Genomic DNA, 14,644 nt, shown 5'->3' with positions numbered 1-14,644 from the left:
ATCCTCTGCTCCAAAAGCCACTGCATACAGACAGAGCAGAGACAGGTGGTGTTTTGTGTTTCTTGAATGTTGCGGGGTTTGTTGGTGTTACTGTGTTGAAGTGGATGCGCCTTGCACCTTGCCCTTATGGGAGGTCTCATGGACTGCCCTGGCTGCTCCTCTTCCTGCCTCAGGGAGGGGGCAGGCTTCTGCTATTCCTGCCCCCCAGCCTTGTGGAGAAGGGACTTTAGGGAGGGGACATTCCTTCCAAGTGAAAGTGAAGCTGTTCTAGGCTGTCTCTGGCCCTGAGGCCTGTTCCCCCATCTCCTAATCAGCTGCTTTTCCTGAGAATCTGTGTACCTCTCTGAAATGGGGCATTTTGGGGGGACCAACAGTCTCTGGTACAGAGACTACACCCTGGAGCACAGCTAGGGGCCTTCCCAGACATCCCATCCTTGATTCCTTTGGCCTGGAGACCCAAACCCATTTTCTGCATGCTGGCAGAGGAGTTGCAGCTCAGGGGACCACCACAGAATGCAGCCATCCTAGCACATCCCTTTGCCAAGCTGGTGTGGTCAAGATGCCAGAGTCCCATCTGGCCTGGCCCCACCCTGGGGAGTACTTGTCACCCTGGGGTGACACCTGCCACACTTACACACAGAGGCTGAGACTGAGATTGACTGGAACTGGGAGAAGGAACAGGGTCCCAGGACTCCATAAATACTCCTAGGCCTTCTATCTGACCCAGCTGCAAAACCAAGAGGGTGGGCTACCCTCTAGGCCATCTCTGCCCTGTGTCCCCAGTACCTAGGCTACCTGGGCCTCTCTAGATCCTCTTTTCTGGTCTCATGTCATGAGGTGAACAAACTTGTCTCACACCCACAAGGGTGGTTGGTCACTCTGTCACCCAGGTCTCCTGGAGTGCCTTCATTTTCCCTTTACCCATTCCCTGCATAGAGGCCTTATGGTCCCCCAAACTGGCTGTGATGATCCTGCCAGCAGCTCAGGCATCTGCACACACCCCCACCCCACCCCCCGAAAATGGAAATTGCCTGACTCCTCCCCAGTTTGGGGTCCTACATGTTGGAATCTGGTGGCCCTATGGGAGATTCAAAGGAAACCCCAAGGCCAACGCAATATGGGGTAATGCTGTGGCCTGGGGGCCACCCCAAACTTTAGACCTCTGCTCTGCCTAAGGGTCAGTCACACCTCAGAGGTGTCTAGGTCTGGGGCTAATATGCCAGCCATGACCACTGCCCCCTTATCAGTCTGGGTTTTGTCTCTTAGGGAACCATCCTTCATTTCCTTCTGGCTTTGCTTCTGGTCCTGCCTATAGACCCCAGGCAAGCAGCAGTTGAGAAGCTGCCATGTCCCCCACCCCAAGGCCCCATAGCCTCTGGAACTGTATATTATATATATAATTTAAGTTATATATATGTGATAAGATTAACCCAGCACAAGAAGAAAATAACGTAGCAGTTAATCAGGGGAAAAACCACAATTACTGGGAGAAATTGTGCTCTGAGTGCCTCAAGATAACTGGTTTTCAAAACAAAGTTGTTTTTTAAAGAAAAAATAATTTTATACATGTCAACACAGCTGGCTGGATTATCTGGGATTTTTAACTGATCCTCTTTAAAGTAGATTTGAAGACCTGTCCTGTGTAACAGCACTGTAGCAATAAATGTGACATTTTATAACAATATTTGGCTGTCCCCCAGAATCTTATCAGATGTTACATGCTTATGAATGATGGGGGGTAGTCAGAGGTTCAACATCCGTATCACGGGCTTAGCCTGCCCAGTGGTCCAACTGTGTGCATGTGTGCTCACTTGCAACATCATCTGATTCTGGAACTGGGGCCAAAGCTTTGTGGAGTAGGCCAGATACCTGTACTTGTAATAAGAGTTCCAGGTGAGGTGGTGCCCATAGCTCAGTGGGTCAGCCGCCAGCCACATACACCACGGCTGGCATATTTGAACCCATCCTGGGCCTGCTAAACAACAATGACAACTGCAACAAAAAAATAGCTGGGCGATGTAGTGAGTGCTTATCCCAGCTACTAGGGAGGCTGAAGCAAGAGAATCACTTGAGCCCAAGAGTTGGAGGTTGCTGTGAGCTATGATGCCACAGCACTCTACCAAGGGCAACATAATGAGACAGAGTCACTATGTTCCAGGTGATTTGGAAGCAGGATTGACTCCTGGGGTAAAGCTGCTCCTTGGGGTACTGCACTTTGGAGGGCAACCCTGACTTTGGGGATGATCCAGATCTTCCAGCCCCAGGTCTCATTTCTCATGGGCCCTTGGAACTGGCTTTTCACTGACCCCCTGCCTCTGGCCTCAGCCCTACCCTGCTGCCCAAGTCTGTTCATGTCATTCCCCCTCTGAAACCTTCCATGGCTCCCTGTTGCCTGCTACATCAAACCCTAGGCTCCTGAGTGAGTCATTTGTGGTATCTTCTACAGCTAGACCCCTCTGCACACCAGAGGGTACAGCAACCAAGGGAGAAGGGGATATAGCACCCATGGCTTCCGCCCACTCCATGCCAGGAGCACCCCCAACCCAGTCAGGACAACCACAGATGTCACCTGATAATATCAAGTGTTCCCTGGGTACAGAAGCCCACTAGCAAGACCCAGGTGAGGAAACTTCATTGGAAATGACCCTGTCTTCCTGTGAATAAATTGCAAGGAAAATTAAAGTGAAGGGAACTCAGGTGAGACTCAGGAGCTACAGCAATTAATCATGGATTCTGTTCCCTGAGTTCTGTTTCAAAGCATAAAAAAATAAAAACTATGTGGGTGGTGCCTGTGGTGCCAAGAAGTAGGGTGCTGGCCCCATATGCCAGAGGTGGTGGGTTCAAACCCAGCCCCAGCCAAAAATAAGAAAATAAAAACTATGATTTTTTTGGCTTGGTGCCCAGAGCACAGTGGTTATGGCACCAGCCATATAACACCAAGTCTGGCAAGTTCAAACCTAGCCTGGGCCAGCTAAACAACAATGACAACTGCAACAAAGAATTAGCTGGGCTTTGTGGCAGGTGCCTGTAGTTCCAGCTACTTGGGAGGCTGAGGCAAGAGAATCACTTAAGCCCAAGAGTTTGAGGTTGCTGTGTGCTGTAATGGCAGAGTACTCTACCAAGGGTGACAAAGTGAGACTCTTGTCTCAAAAAACAGTTGTGAGTACATTAGATAGCAGGTCACCTACTTGCCATGGCGCACTACTAGAGTGACAGACTGTCTCCAAAAAAAAAAAAAACTGACTTTTTGACATAATTGGAAATATGAACATTGGATATTTAATGATTTCAAACAATTATTTTAGAACTTAAATTTGTTAATGGAATTGTAGCTGTTTTCTTTTTTGTTTTATTGAGACAATCTCACTTTGTCGCCCTCTGTAAAATGTTATGACATCATAGCTCACAGCAACCTCAAACTCTTGGGCTCAAGCGATTCTCTTACCTCAGCCTTCCAAGTAGCTGGGACTACAAGTGTCTTGCCACAACGCTGGCTATTTTTGTTTTGTTTAGCAGGCCCAGCGGATTTGAACCCCACCAGCCTTGGTGCATGTGACCAGGACCCTAACCACCTAAGGTACAGGCATCCAGCCTATTTTCCTTTTTTAAAAAAGATTTCCTGGCTCAGTGCCTGTAGCTCAAGCGGCTAGGGCACATACACTAGAACTGGTGGGTTCAAATCCAGCCTTGGCCCACCAAACAATAATGACAACTATAACCAAAAAATAGCCAGTTTTGTGGTGGGCACCTGTAGTCCCAGCTACTTGGGAGGCTGAGGCAAGAGGATCACTTAAGTCCTAGAGTTTGAGGTTGCTGTGAGCTGTGACACCACTGGCACCCTACCCCGGGCGACAGCTTGAGACTGTCTGAAAAAAAAAAAAAAGATTTCCTTTGGGCACAGTGGCTTATACCTGTAATCATAGCAGTTTGAGAGGCTAAGGTGGGAGGATCACTTGAGGCCAGGAGTTCAAGACCAGCCTGGACAACATAGTAAGACCCCATCTCTAAAAAAAATTTTTTTTTGTTAGTTAGGCATGGTTGTATACTAAGGTGACCAGATTTTAACATTGGTAAAGTGGGACACCATTGAGGGAAGGCAGGGCCTGACAACAATGCAAACTTTGATAAGCAGTTCTCGATAATCAGTTCTCAACAATTATTTGTTATTATTAAAATTTAACATTATAAAATTAACAACAAATATATAAAATGCATATCCTGGCAAAATAGCCACATGGCAACCAAAAACCGTATATTCCCTTCCTGTTCTCTTGTGTTCCATAGCTTGTTGTTCATTCTTTCCAAAAATCGGGTTTTTTTAAAACGCCGCAGGACACACGACAAATTGTTAAAAATCGGGACTGTCTAGCCAAAAGTGGGACGTCTGGTCACCTTACTCTAGAGGGGGGCGGGGGCGGCTACTTGTTTGTTCCAAACAGTTTGGCTCCTTCTGAGCCGATTGTCCTTGCCTAGAAGTAAGGGAGGGAGCCAGTCTCCTTCTGATACCTTGCCCAGGAGGGAGTAGGGAGTTTACATTAGCCTTTTCATTTCCAAATGAAGTTACATTAACCTTTTCATTCCCAAATGGAGTTACATTAACCTTTTCAGCAACCGAAAACTATATTCCCTTCCCATTCTCCTGCTGTTCCCTAGCTTGTCATGCATTCTTTCCAAAAATCGGGACTTTTTTAAAACGCCGCAGGACATGGGACAAATGTCTCAAAAAGAAAAGATTCCTTATCCTATAAAGATAGACACAGAAATGCTACTTATTAATGAAATTGATGTTGGGGTTTTGTTTGCAATAATCAGGAAATAGCAAGGTGAGGACACAGGGAGAAGAAGCTCCCTTTGACACCCATTCTGTTTTGTGTGTTTGGAATTTTCTATGGTGAAAATAAATATATTTTGGAACCAACCCAAGTGTCCATCAGTGGAGGAGTACATAAACCCAGTGTGATCCATCTACACAGGGAATATCATTCAGCCATGAAAAGGAACAAGGCTCTGACACAAGGCTATAATGTGATGGACCTTGAGAACATCATGCTAAGTGAGAGAAGCAGACACAGAAGGACACACAGTGTGAGATTCCATTTATGTGAAATATCCAGAATGGGTAGATCCACAGAGGCCAGGAGTAGGTATCAGGGAGAGGGTGGGCAGTGACCATTTATGGGGATGGGATCTTCTGAGATAATAGAACTGGGGTGAAGCTACATACAGTGCTTCCACAGAAGTGTATGCTTCAAAATGGCCAGTTATATACTATGTGAATCTTTTTTTTTCTTGAGGCAGACTCTTACTATGTCGCCCTTGGTAGAGTACTGTGTTATCAACAGCTCACAACAACCTCAAACTCCTGGGCTTATGTGATTCTCTCTCTCTTGCTTTCTTTCTTTCTTTCTTTTTCTTTTTTTTTTTTTTTTTTTGAGACAGAATCTTACTATATCACCCTTGGTAGAATGCTGTGGCATCATAGCTCATAGCAACCTCAAACTCTTAGGCTTAAGAGATTCTCTTGCCTCAGCCTCCCAAATAGCTGGGACTACAGGTGCCCACCACAACACCTGCCTATTTTTTTGTTGTTGTTGTTGTCATTATTGTTTGGCAGACCCAGGGCAGGTTTGAACCCGCCAGTCCTGGTGTATGTGGCCAGTGCCCTAGCTGCTGAGCTACAGGTGCCAAGCCTATTATGTGAATCTTGTATCAATAAAAACAAACAAGAAAAAAAGACTTTCATTTTTCCCAAGGACAAGATAGGAATTCCACAGGGAATCCAGGATGTCTGGGCTGAGTTCCTTCCCTCTCATCAAAGCCATGGATTTCCAGGTACCGCCTAAGTGCCCAGTCCTAGTGGGACCCCAGTAGGAGGACCAAGGTACCGGTGCCTTCAGACTGGGTCAGTGGGTGTTGGAAAGAAAGATGGCAGCTGTAGGCCACGTGGCCCCCACTTATCCCTCCATCCCATAAGCAAGTATCAAGCAACTGCTTTGTGAGGTTTCTTTCAGGTTGCAAGGCACTTAACCTCCAAGTGCCTCAGTTTCCTAGCTGTGACAAGGATTGATGGAAAGAGGTAATACACAAAAAGTACAGGGAACAGTGCCTGGCACCCTGGAAGCCCTCACTAAATGTCTATGACTCTGACTTACTATAGTATTACTAGGAGAAGAAGCCCACGCAAGTGTGAGGGAGGTCGGTAGTTCTTGCCCATCCACCATCTCTGTATCACAGAATCCTGCCTATTTTCTTTGAGGAATCCCCTGGCTCCCCAATTCAGCCCACGCTATCACGTGAGAGAGGTTGACTCCACTTGTATCCATAGCAGGCTCTTGGGGAAGAGGTGTCATCATCCTACAAGGGTGACTAGAATGTCAACTTGGAGTCCTCAGATGCTGCTACTAAAAGAGAGTTCACCAAAGAATGAGGGTGACATAAAGGAAAGAATTGCTGAGAGATGGAGAGGGATTTGTAATGATATTGCTGGGCCCCTACCCTACATCCAGCCATCTCTGAAGCCATTCATCATGACTTAGAACTTTGCTTTTGCCTCTTAAACCAGTTTTCTTTGCTTATTACTTGGTAAAAAGCATTTTGCCTCATGAGCTGAAGTTCATTAAGCACAAGAAGCAATAAGGCAGAGCTTCAGGAATTGCTGGGATCCAGCACTGGTGGCCCCCAGGCCTCTATCCTCATGTTTGCTCATTTATTCAGGCAGCCTTATTCTCATATTCTCTCTCTCTCTCTCTCTCCCCTCCTCCTCCTTTCTCTTTACAGTCTTGACAATAGCCACTACATCCCTTTTTGTTTTCTTTTGAGACAGATCCTCAAGCTGTCACCCTGGGTTGAGTGCTGTGATGTCACAGCTCACAGCAACCTCAAAGTGTTGGGCTTAAGTGATTCTTTTGCCTCAGCCTCCCGAATACTTGGGACTATAGGCGCCCACCACAATGTGCAGCTATTTTTTTTTTTTCTATTTTTAGTAGAGATAAAGTCTCACTGTGTTGCTCAGGCTGGTCTCAAACTCGAGTTCAAGTGATCCTCTCACTTCAGCCTCTCAGAGTGCTAGGATTACCAGTGTGAGCCACCAAAGGATGGTTTTATTCAGCCCAAACTCAAAAACTCCAGGGCACCTGGAAAGATCTAGAAACAATACCCAAACCATTAACCCAGACTGTGGTCTCTAAATTTCTGGCTCTCACTTACAGTTCTTGCCTAGAGACAAGGATGAGTCCGAACATGTATCCCCCAGAGAACAGCAGGCTTGGAGGTTGCTGAGGGACGGAATCCAGGAAAACAGGAAGGGTTTGACAGAAAAACCCATGGTGTCCATTCCTTATCACCATGTCTGTATCCAACACTGGGGGCCCAGAAACAACACTCCATTCCTCATCTATCTAGGCTATGACCTAGATGTTCATGCTGTCAAAGGTGCCTGGGGGTTAGCCAGTCAAAGGCGGCTTCCTGAGGGAGGCTACATTTGATGAAAATAGAGGAAAAGGCATGATGTTGCAATGGTGGTTTCTGGAATGTGCCCCTCTTTCTTCTATCTACACCTGCCCAGAGTGCCAAACTGGTACTGAAAGTTGGAAGCTCATTGTGCACTTATACATCAGGTCTTTTTGGTTTTTTTAGACCTGCCAATCCACCTGCCTTGGCCTCCCAGAGTGCTAGGATTGCAGGTGTGAGGCACTGAGCCCCGCCCAAGAGAACTTCTGGATTCAGCCTTTCAAGTAGCTGAGATTCCAGGTGTCTGCTAGAATGCCTGGTTAGTTTTTCTAGTTTTAGTAGAGACAGGGGGTTGCTCTTGCTGGTGTCGATCACCCGAGCTCAGGCGATCCACCTGCCTCAGCCTTGTAGAATGCTAGGTTTACAGGCGTGAGTCACAGTGCCTCGCCTACACCTCCGGTCTGTAATCAGGGAAGGCAGGAAGTGGAGAAAGGCGAGCCTGGAGCTGCAGAAAGCAAAGAGCAAGGAGGATCCGCCTGTCCATCAGCTAAGGGGATCCAAGGTGGTCACAGTGCAAGAAGCCAGGCCTCCTGCTGTTGCCAGAATGAGGACTTACTAATTCTCCCAAACGGGCGAAGATTTCCAACAGGGCTTCCAAGCAACAGACAACGCAGGATGAGGGAGCTGAGGCTCAGGGCAGCACCGCTAATTGGCCAAAGTCCAACAGCACATCAGTGAGAACCCCAGATGCCTCCAAAAATGGGTTTAAGTCTCAGCCCTTCCCTTCTGTGTGACGGTAGGCAAGCCTCTTCCTTCATTGTAAGTAATGTTCTGGCACATACCAGGGGCACAAAGACAGCAGCCAAATATTCCGAGCTATACTGATTTACAGGTAGCCATGCCACATAGACAACAACCCTCTCTCGCTAGAAGATATTGTGATCACAAAGCACCGCCCACTTCAGTCCGCCCCTCCCCGGAGGTGACTGAGGTTTCCTGCTCTGCGTGCGCAGCGGCGGATGTTCCCCTGTACGCGTGCGTGCTGCGGCCGGACCTGCGCAGTGCGACCGGATTGGCCGGACAGGGTCACCCTGAAGTTGTATACGGAGCCGCAATGCTCACCCGGTTCATGGGCCCGCGTTACCGGGAACTGGCGAAGAACTGGTGAGGACGCTGCCCCGCCACTGACCCCCGCTCCCGCCTCGGGCCGGGGTCCCTTGTTGTTCCACGGTGACAGGGGGACACTGAGGCTCAGAAAGTTTAGCGGTGTGTTCTGGGGCGCCCGAGGCCAAATCCTAGCATCCTCGGCTCAGTTGTTGAGCTGCTCGGAGCCTCAGTTTCCCCATCTTCACTTGGGAATCCTCTCCCCACCTACCAGATGGAGTCTCCCTGAGGTTGCGGAGCCCTGCCACTCTGGGATTCCCACCTGTTTGCCCAGTGGTTGTGAACCCTGTTACCCAGCCCAGCACCCTCGGCTCAGGTGTTTGGGCCTGAAACTAAACCTTTAAATTTCTGGCTTTGCTTTTCTTTTATTACGTTATTAGTTTTTTTTTTTGGAGACAGAGTCTCTCACATTATTGCCCTTGGTAGAGTGTAGTGGCGTCATAGCTCACAGCCTTCTGGGGTGCTAGGGTCTAACTCTTGGGCTCAAATGATCCTCTTGCCTCAGCCTCCTAAGTAGTAGGGACTACAGGCACCTGCCACAACGCCTGGCTATTTTTTTTACAGATGGAGTCTCAACTCCTGAGCTCAAGCAATCACCCACCTGGGCCTCCAAGAGTTATAGGATTACAGGCATAAGATACCGTCACAGTCACTTGGTTATTACTTTTTATGATTTTTTTGACAAGAACTGTGAAACAGCACAGCTGCACCTGCTTGTGATTCCACAATAGGGGGATGACCTCTGCACATGGGGTACTAAAAAACAAGGGCTTATGCTTGGCAGTGCATCCCTGAGCTGGAATACACTTCCTCCACCCCAGACAGGGAGGCAAGAGTGAGGGGTTGAGGGGTCCTTCGGGTGGAGCGTGATAGTGGCGTTTTTCAGCATGGGTGACTCCAGCCTGGGACAAGAACACAGCGATCCAGGCCCAAGCTAGACAGTGCAGCCTCTCCCAGGTAGAGTGGGTCCACTTGCATCTGTGCGGTAAGAGCAGTGACCTGCATCCATCCATGTTTTCACTCAGCCAAGAAGCATTTATTGAGCATCTGCTGTGTCCTAGAGATGCAGCAATACATAAAACCAAACCCTTGTGGGCTGACATTGTAATTGGTGGGCAAGAAAAAATAGACTATTGAGATCTGTGGTGTAGGGAGGGGGCTGCAGCCCTGTCTCAGCAGACCATGGCTCTGGGAGACCAGGAAGCAGATCGTATCCCTGGAGGAAGCTGTGTGTATTTTTTTCTCAGACTCGGGTCAGAGGATCCCTGCTCACCACTGGGTACCCCACACGTTACATCTTCTCTGGACCTTGGTGTCTTGGTCCACTGAGAGGGTTGTCTCTGGTGAAGCACTTTCAGACAAGGTGGACAGGGGTTGTTGATCCCCCTCTTCAGCTCAAGGAGCACCCCCTCCCACCATCCCTAACATTGCAGGCACGTTATGTGGTTTATTGTGACCCAGCAAGGTAAGACTCAGATTCTAATCCAGTCATCCACTGGCCAGTGGTGGGACCTGTAATAATAATTATTATAACAGATGGTCCCCCAAATTTAGCAGCTTAAAACAATAAATGTTCATTATCAAATAGCTTCTGTGGCTCAGGAATTCAGGCACCAGATCTTTGGCTCAGGGTCTCATAGGAAGGCTTCACTGGGGCAGGTGTTTTCCAGGCTCACTCATGTGGTTGGTAAGGTTTAGTAGCTCTATGGCTGTTGACTGGAGGCTGCTTTCAGCTCTCTGGCATAGGTGCCCCTCTATAGGGCAGCTCAGCATGGCAGCTTCCCCTAAAGCTGCCAACGGAGAGGGCACCCAATATGAAAGTACCATCTTTTTTGAGACAGAGCCTCAAGCTTTTGCCCTCAGTAGAGTGCTGTGGCATCACAGCTCACAGCAACCTCCAACTCCTGGGCTCAAGCGATTCTCCTGCCTCCGCCTCCCAAATAGCTGGGATACAGGCACCCGCCACAACTCCCAGCTATTTTTTGGTTGCAGCCGTCATTGTTGTTTGGCGGGCCTGGGCTGGATTCGAACCTGCCAGCTAAGGTGTATGTAGCAGGTGTCTTAGCCACTTGAGCCACAGGCACTGAGCCAAAAAGTACCATCTTTTTATAGCCTGCCTTCAGAAGATAATACAACGCTGTGTTCTTTCCATTAGCATTAGAAGAGAGTGCTTTGGTCCACACTATACAAGGATGTGAATGGCAGGTGGCATCCTGGGTCATCCTTGACTTTCACAGCATATGCAAGGCAAGGATGTGGACTTGGAACCTAATGCCTCAGTTCCTGTCCACACTCTCTGCCACCTTACCTGTGTATCAAGTGAGTGACTCTTGTCCTTCTGTTGCTTGATCTCATCTGTGAAACAGGGACCTGGTCATGGTACCTCCCTCAGCCTTGCAGCCGTTGCAGGGATGATGGGTTGCTATAAACTGCGGTTAGCTGTGAGGACACTCAGTAGCTGTCTTCTTGGTTACAAACTTGATTTTCTTTTTTAGCAGAATTCCTCAAATAAAACCTTAAGTAGAACTCTAATGTGAAAGCAGGTCAAAGAGTTGAAGTTGGGGCCCCAAGGCAATCCCCCCAACCTGCTCATGTTCCTGCCCATAGGTAGTTCTCGGGAGATGCAAGAACTGGTGGGTCAGAGACCCTATCCCAAGGGCTGACAGCATGGACAGATTACATGCTGCTTTGACCTTTGGGGTCAGCATCCTACAGAGCCCATATCTTTAGGCAGGGACCAGGCATGAAGTAGGCACTCAACGCTTAGTAGATTGGGGTAAATGGGCACCCATGTGTGCAATTGGGAGAGGACCTTAGAGGGTGAGCTCTGAGTGGAGCCTGACTGCCCACCCTCTCTACAGGATCCCCACCGTGGGCATGTGGAGTGCTGTAGGTGCTGTGGGGCTGGTGTGGATGACCGACTGGCGGCTGATTCTGGACTGGGTGCCTTACATCAATGGCAAGTTTAAGAAGGATGATTAATGAAAGCAACCCTCCACGGACCCCTCTGGTAAGTCTCCCCAAGTACAAGAGTCCTGCCCACTGTTGTGGGTGGGCAAATCACGTGGCTGCCAGGTGGTGGAGGAGTGGGTTCTCTGAGCTTCAGAGCTAAGGGTGGCAGGTCTTGAGGACTCACTATGATTGTTCACCTGGAGATGCCTGCATGAGGGTGGGCCTCTGGGGTGGCCCTTCCAGCACCTTCCACCCTTTGGCACAGAACTGTCAGCCCAGCAGCCTTGGTCTGTGTGATTGGAGAGTGGGCCCAGCCACTCCCTGCTAGACAGCTTCTGGCAGTCTTGGAGGCTGATTAGTGCTGGCCACCTGCCTCGGTCTACATCCCAGCTCTGGATGGGGTGACCTGTTTTACAGATAGGGAAAGTTAAAGCTGTTGCACAGCTTCTATCCCCACAGTGAGCCCCTGTAGGTATTACTCAAGGCCTGGGACTCAATCTGTACATGTTTTCAGTGTGCCAGTGCCCATGCCAGTCACTTTGCCTGTGTCAGAGCTCATTGCCCTCCTGACAATCCTGCCTGGCCACAACTCTTTTTTTTTTTTTTTTGCAGTTTTTGTCGGGGTGGGTTTGAACCCACCACCCCTGTCATATGGGGCTGGCGCCCTACTCCTTTGAGCCACAGGTGCCACCCTGGCCACAACTCTTATACCCCCATGTTACAGATGGGAATATGAGGCCCAGGGCCATGCATCTCAATTTGGACGTGGGCCAGTATCTTCCTCACCTTTTGGAGTTGGAGCCTCTGCCATTTCAGTGACTCTGGTGAAATAGAGTCCCCAGGATACTCGCACAGCCAGCCTCTTGTAGAAGGGACATTTCTGCTCACCCTGCCTTGTGTCCTCCCCCTCCAGGTGTCTGGTGGTGCTCGCTCTAGCCATCTCCGTGACTGCTGCATCAGGAACAGCCCAAGCCCTTAGGATGGATCCCGAGGACGTTCATGGTGCAACTTAAGACTTCTCATGTTTCTGAAAACTGCTTGGATGTTTTAACGTGCATAGCATTAAATCTCACTCTGAAACCTGGGTATTGATCATGCTGGTGATGCATTTACTTTGCAGCCTTAGTGGCTCAGGTGACTGAGGAGTCCTTTCAACTCCCAAATGTTGCAAATCTAGGAGAGTTGTATAGGGCTGGCAGAAATTAATATTTAAAACGTTTAATGGATAACTGTTGTTCAGAGTATTTATTGCTGCCTTAACAAGTTACTCCACAACTTAGTGGCTTAAAGCAACAAACATTTATTATCTCACAGTTTCTGTGGGTCAGGGATTTCAGAATGATTTTTATGGGTGGTTGCAATTGAAGCAAGTACCCTTATGTGGCTCTTGGGTGAAAGCCTCAGTTCTTCCCTTTCAGGACCCTTATGTAGAGCTGCTTGTGCATACTAAAAACATGACCGCCAGCTTCCTCAGAGCAGTCGATCCTAAGGAGAGCCAGAAGACCACAGTGGTTTTATGAGCTAACCTTAGTTGTCTCATGCTATCATTGCCTCCACAATCAACTTGTTAGAATCAAGCCCTTGCACCCAGCTCACACTCAGAAGGAGGAGAATTAGGCTCTGAGTTTTGAAGGGAAGACTACCAGAATTTTGAGACATTTTAAAGCCAGGATAACTAGGATCCCAAAGGAGGGAAATGGTATCTTGCCTCAGCCTCCCAAGTAGCTTTTTTTAATTAGGGCTTGTTTTCTGGAGGGAGCATTCCACTTCAGTAAACTACAGCTTACTTACCCAGTTTTTTGGGGTTTTTTGTTTTGTTTTGTTTTTTGAGACAGAGTCTCAAGCTGTTGCCCTGGGTGTAGTGCCATGGCGTCACAGAAACCTCAAACTCTTGGGCTTACGAGATTCTCTTGCCTCAGCCTCCCAAGTAGCAGGGACTACAGGCACCTGCCACAACGCCCAGCTATTTTTTTTTTTTTTTTTTTTTTTTGGTTGTAGTTGTCATTTGGAAGGCCTAGGCTGGATTTAAACCTGCCAGCTCTGGTGTATGTGGCTGGTGCCTTAGCTGCTTGAGCTACATGCACTGACCACTTATCCAGTTTTTAAGCGGCTGCCTAGTATTCTGACGTGTAGCCCCACCAGCATTTATCAACCACTCTGTTACCAAGGGACATTTATTTTCTGTTATTTGCTCTTAAAATAATGCCCTATAAGGCTAGGTGCCTGTAGCTCAATGGTTAGAGTGCTAGGGTGGCACCTGTGGCTCAAGGAGTAGCCGGCCCCATATACTGATGGTGGCAGGTTCAAGCCCGGCCCTGGCCAAAAAACTGCAAAAAAAATAAATGGTTAGAGTGCCAGCCCTGGTGCACTGAGAGTTTAAACCAGACAGGGGCCTGCTTAACAAAATAATAATAATGCCCTTTAGTAATGCAGTTTCACATACGTATATGAATATATCTGTCAGATAAATACCTGTAAGTGATGAATTGTGAGGTGAATGAATTACTCTTAGCATTTCTTAGTACACATTCGTAACCCACCCAGTGGGAGATAGATCACTCATCCTCCACATTCAGTGCTGAGCCTAGGCACACCACAGCCTGAGAAGAAGGAACACACACACACACCCTACAGACATGTTTTTATAATGGTTAGTGGTTTTAATGCAAACAGAGCTGGGTTTTGCTTCCTTGAAAGGCAGAAAAGTACAGTTTTAATACATCCAGGTCAGGATATAAGTAGAGCATTTAAGCTTCAAATAGCGTGAGTTCTAATACAACTACTTTTCTATATTTCAACTTTTTTTTTTTCTGTTGGCATCAATCCATTCCGATCTAAATTTTTTTTTTTTTTCAGTTTTTGGCCAGGGCCGAGTTTGAACCCACCACCTCCAGTATATGGGGCTGGCGCCCTACTCCTTTGAGCCACAGGCGCCACCCAAAGCAATTTTTTTTTAAGAGACAAGAGTCTCACTTTATTGCCCTCGGTAGAGTGCTGTAGCATCACAGCTCACAGCAACCTCCAAGTCCTGGGTTTAGGCGATTCTCTTGCCTCAGCCTCCCAAGTAGCTGGGACTATA

General features: G+C 48.2%; 1 protein-coding gene across 1 annotated transcript; it reads left to right on the top strand.

Annotated features, from left to right (window-relative positions):
* Positions 1–8,499: 8,499 nt before the first annotated feature.
* On the top strand, positions 8,500–12,650 carry LOC100966663 (cytochrome b-c1 complex subunit 10). Its single transcript, XM_003788698.3, has 3 exons — positions 8,500–8,613; positions 11,475–11,623; positions 12,479–12,650. The coding sequence occupies exons 1-2, from the start codon at positions 8,564–8,566 to the stop codon at positions 11,593–11,595; spliced, it is 171 nt and encodes a 56-aa protein (XP_003788746.1). The 5' UTR covers positions 8,500–8,563; the 3' UTR covers positions 11,596–11,623; positions 12,479–12,650.
* The last annotated feature ends 1,994 nt before the right edge of the window (positions 12,651–14,644 follow it).

This window comes from Otolemur garnettii, unplaced genomic scaffold (genome assembly GCF_000181295.1).
Source record: "Otolemur garnettii isolate 467f Iridium unplaced genomic scaffold, OtoGar3 scaffold00029, whole genome shotgun sequence".
NCBI lineage: Eukaryota > Metazoa > Chordata > Mammalia > Primates > Galagidae > Otolemur > Otolemur garnettii.
This window is presented reverse-complemented; position numbering and strand designations above follow the sequence as displayed.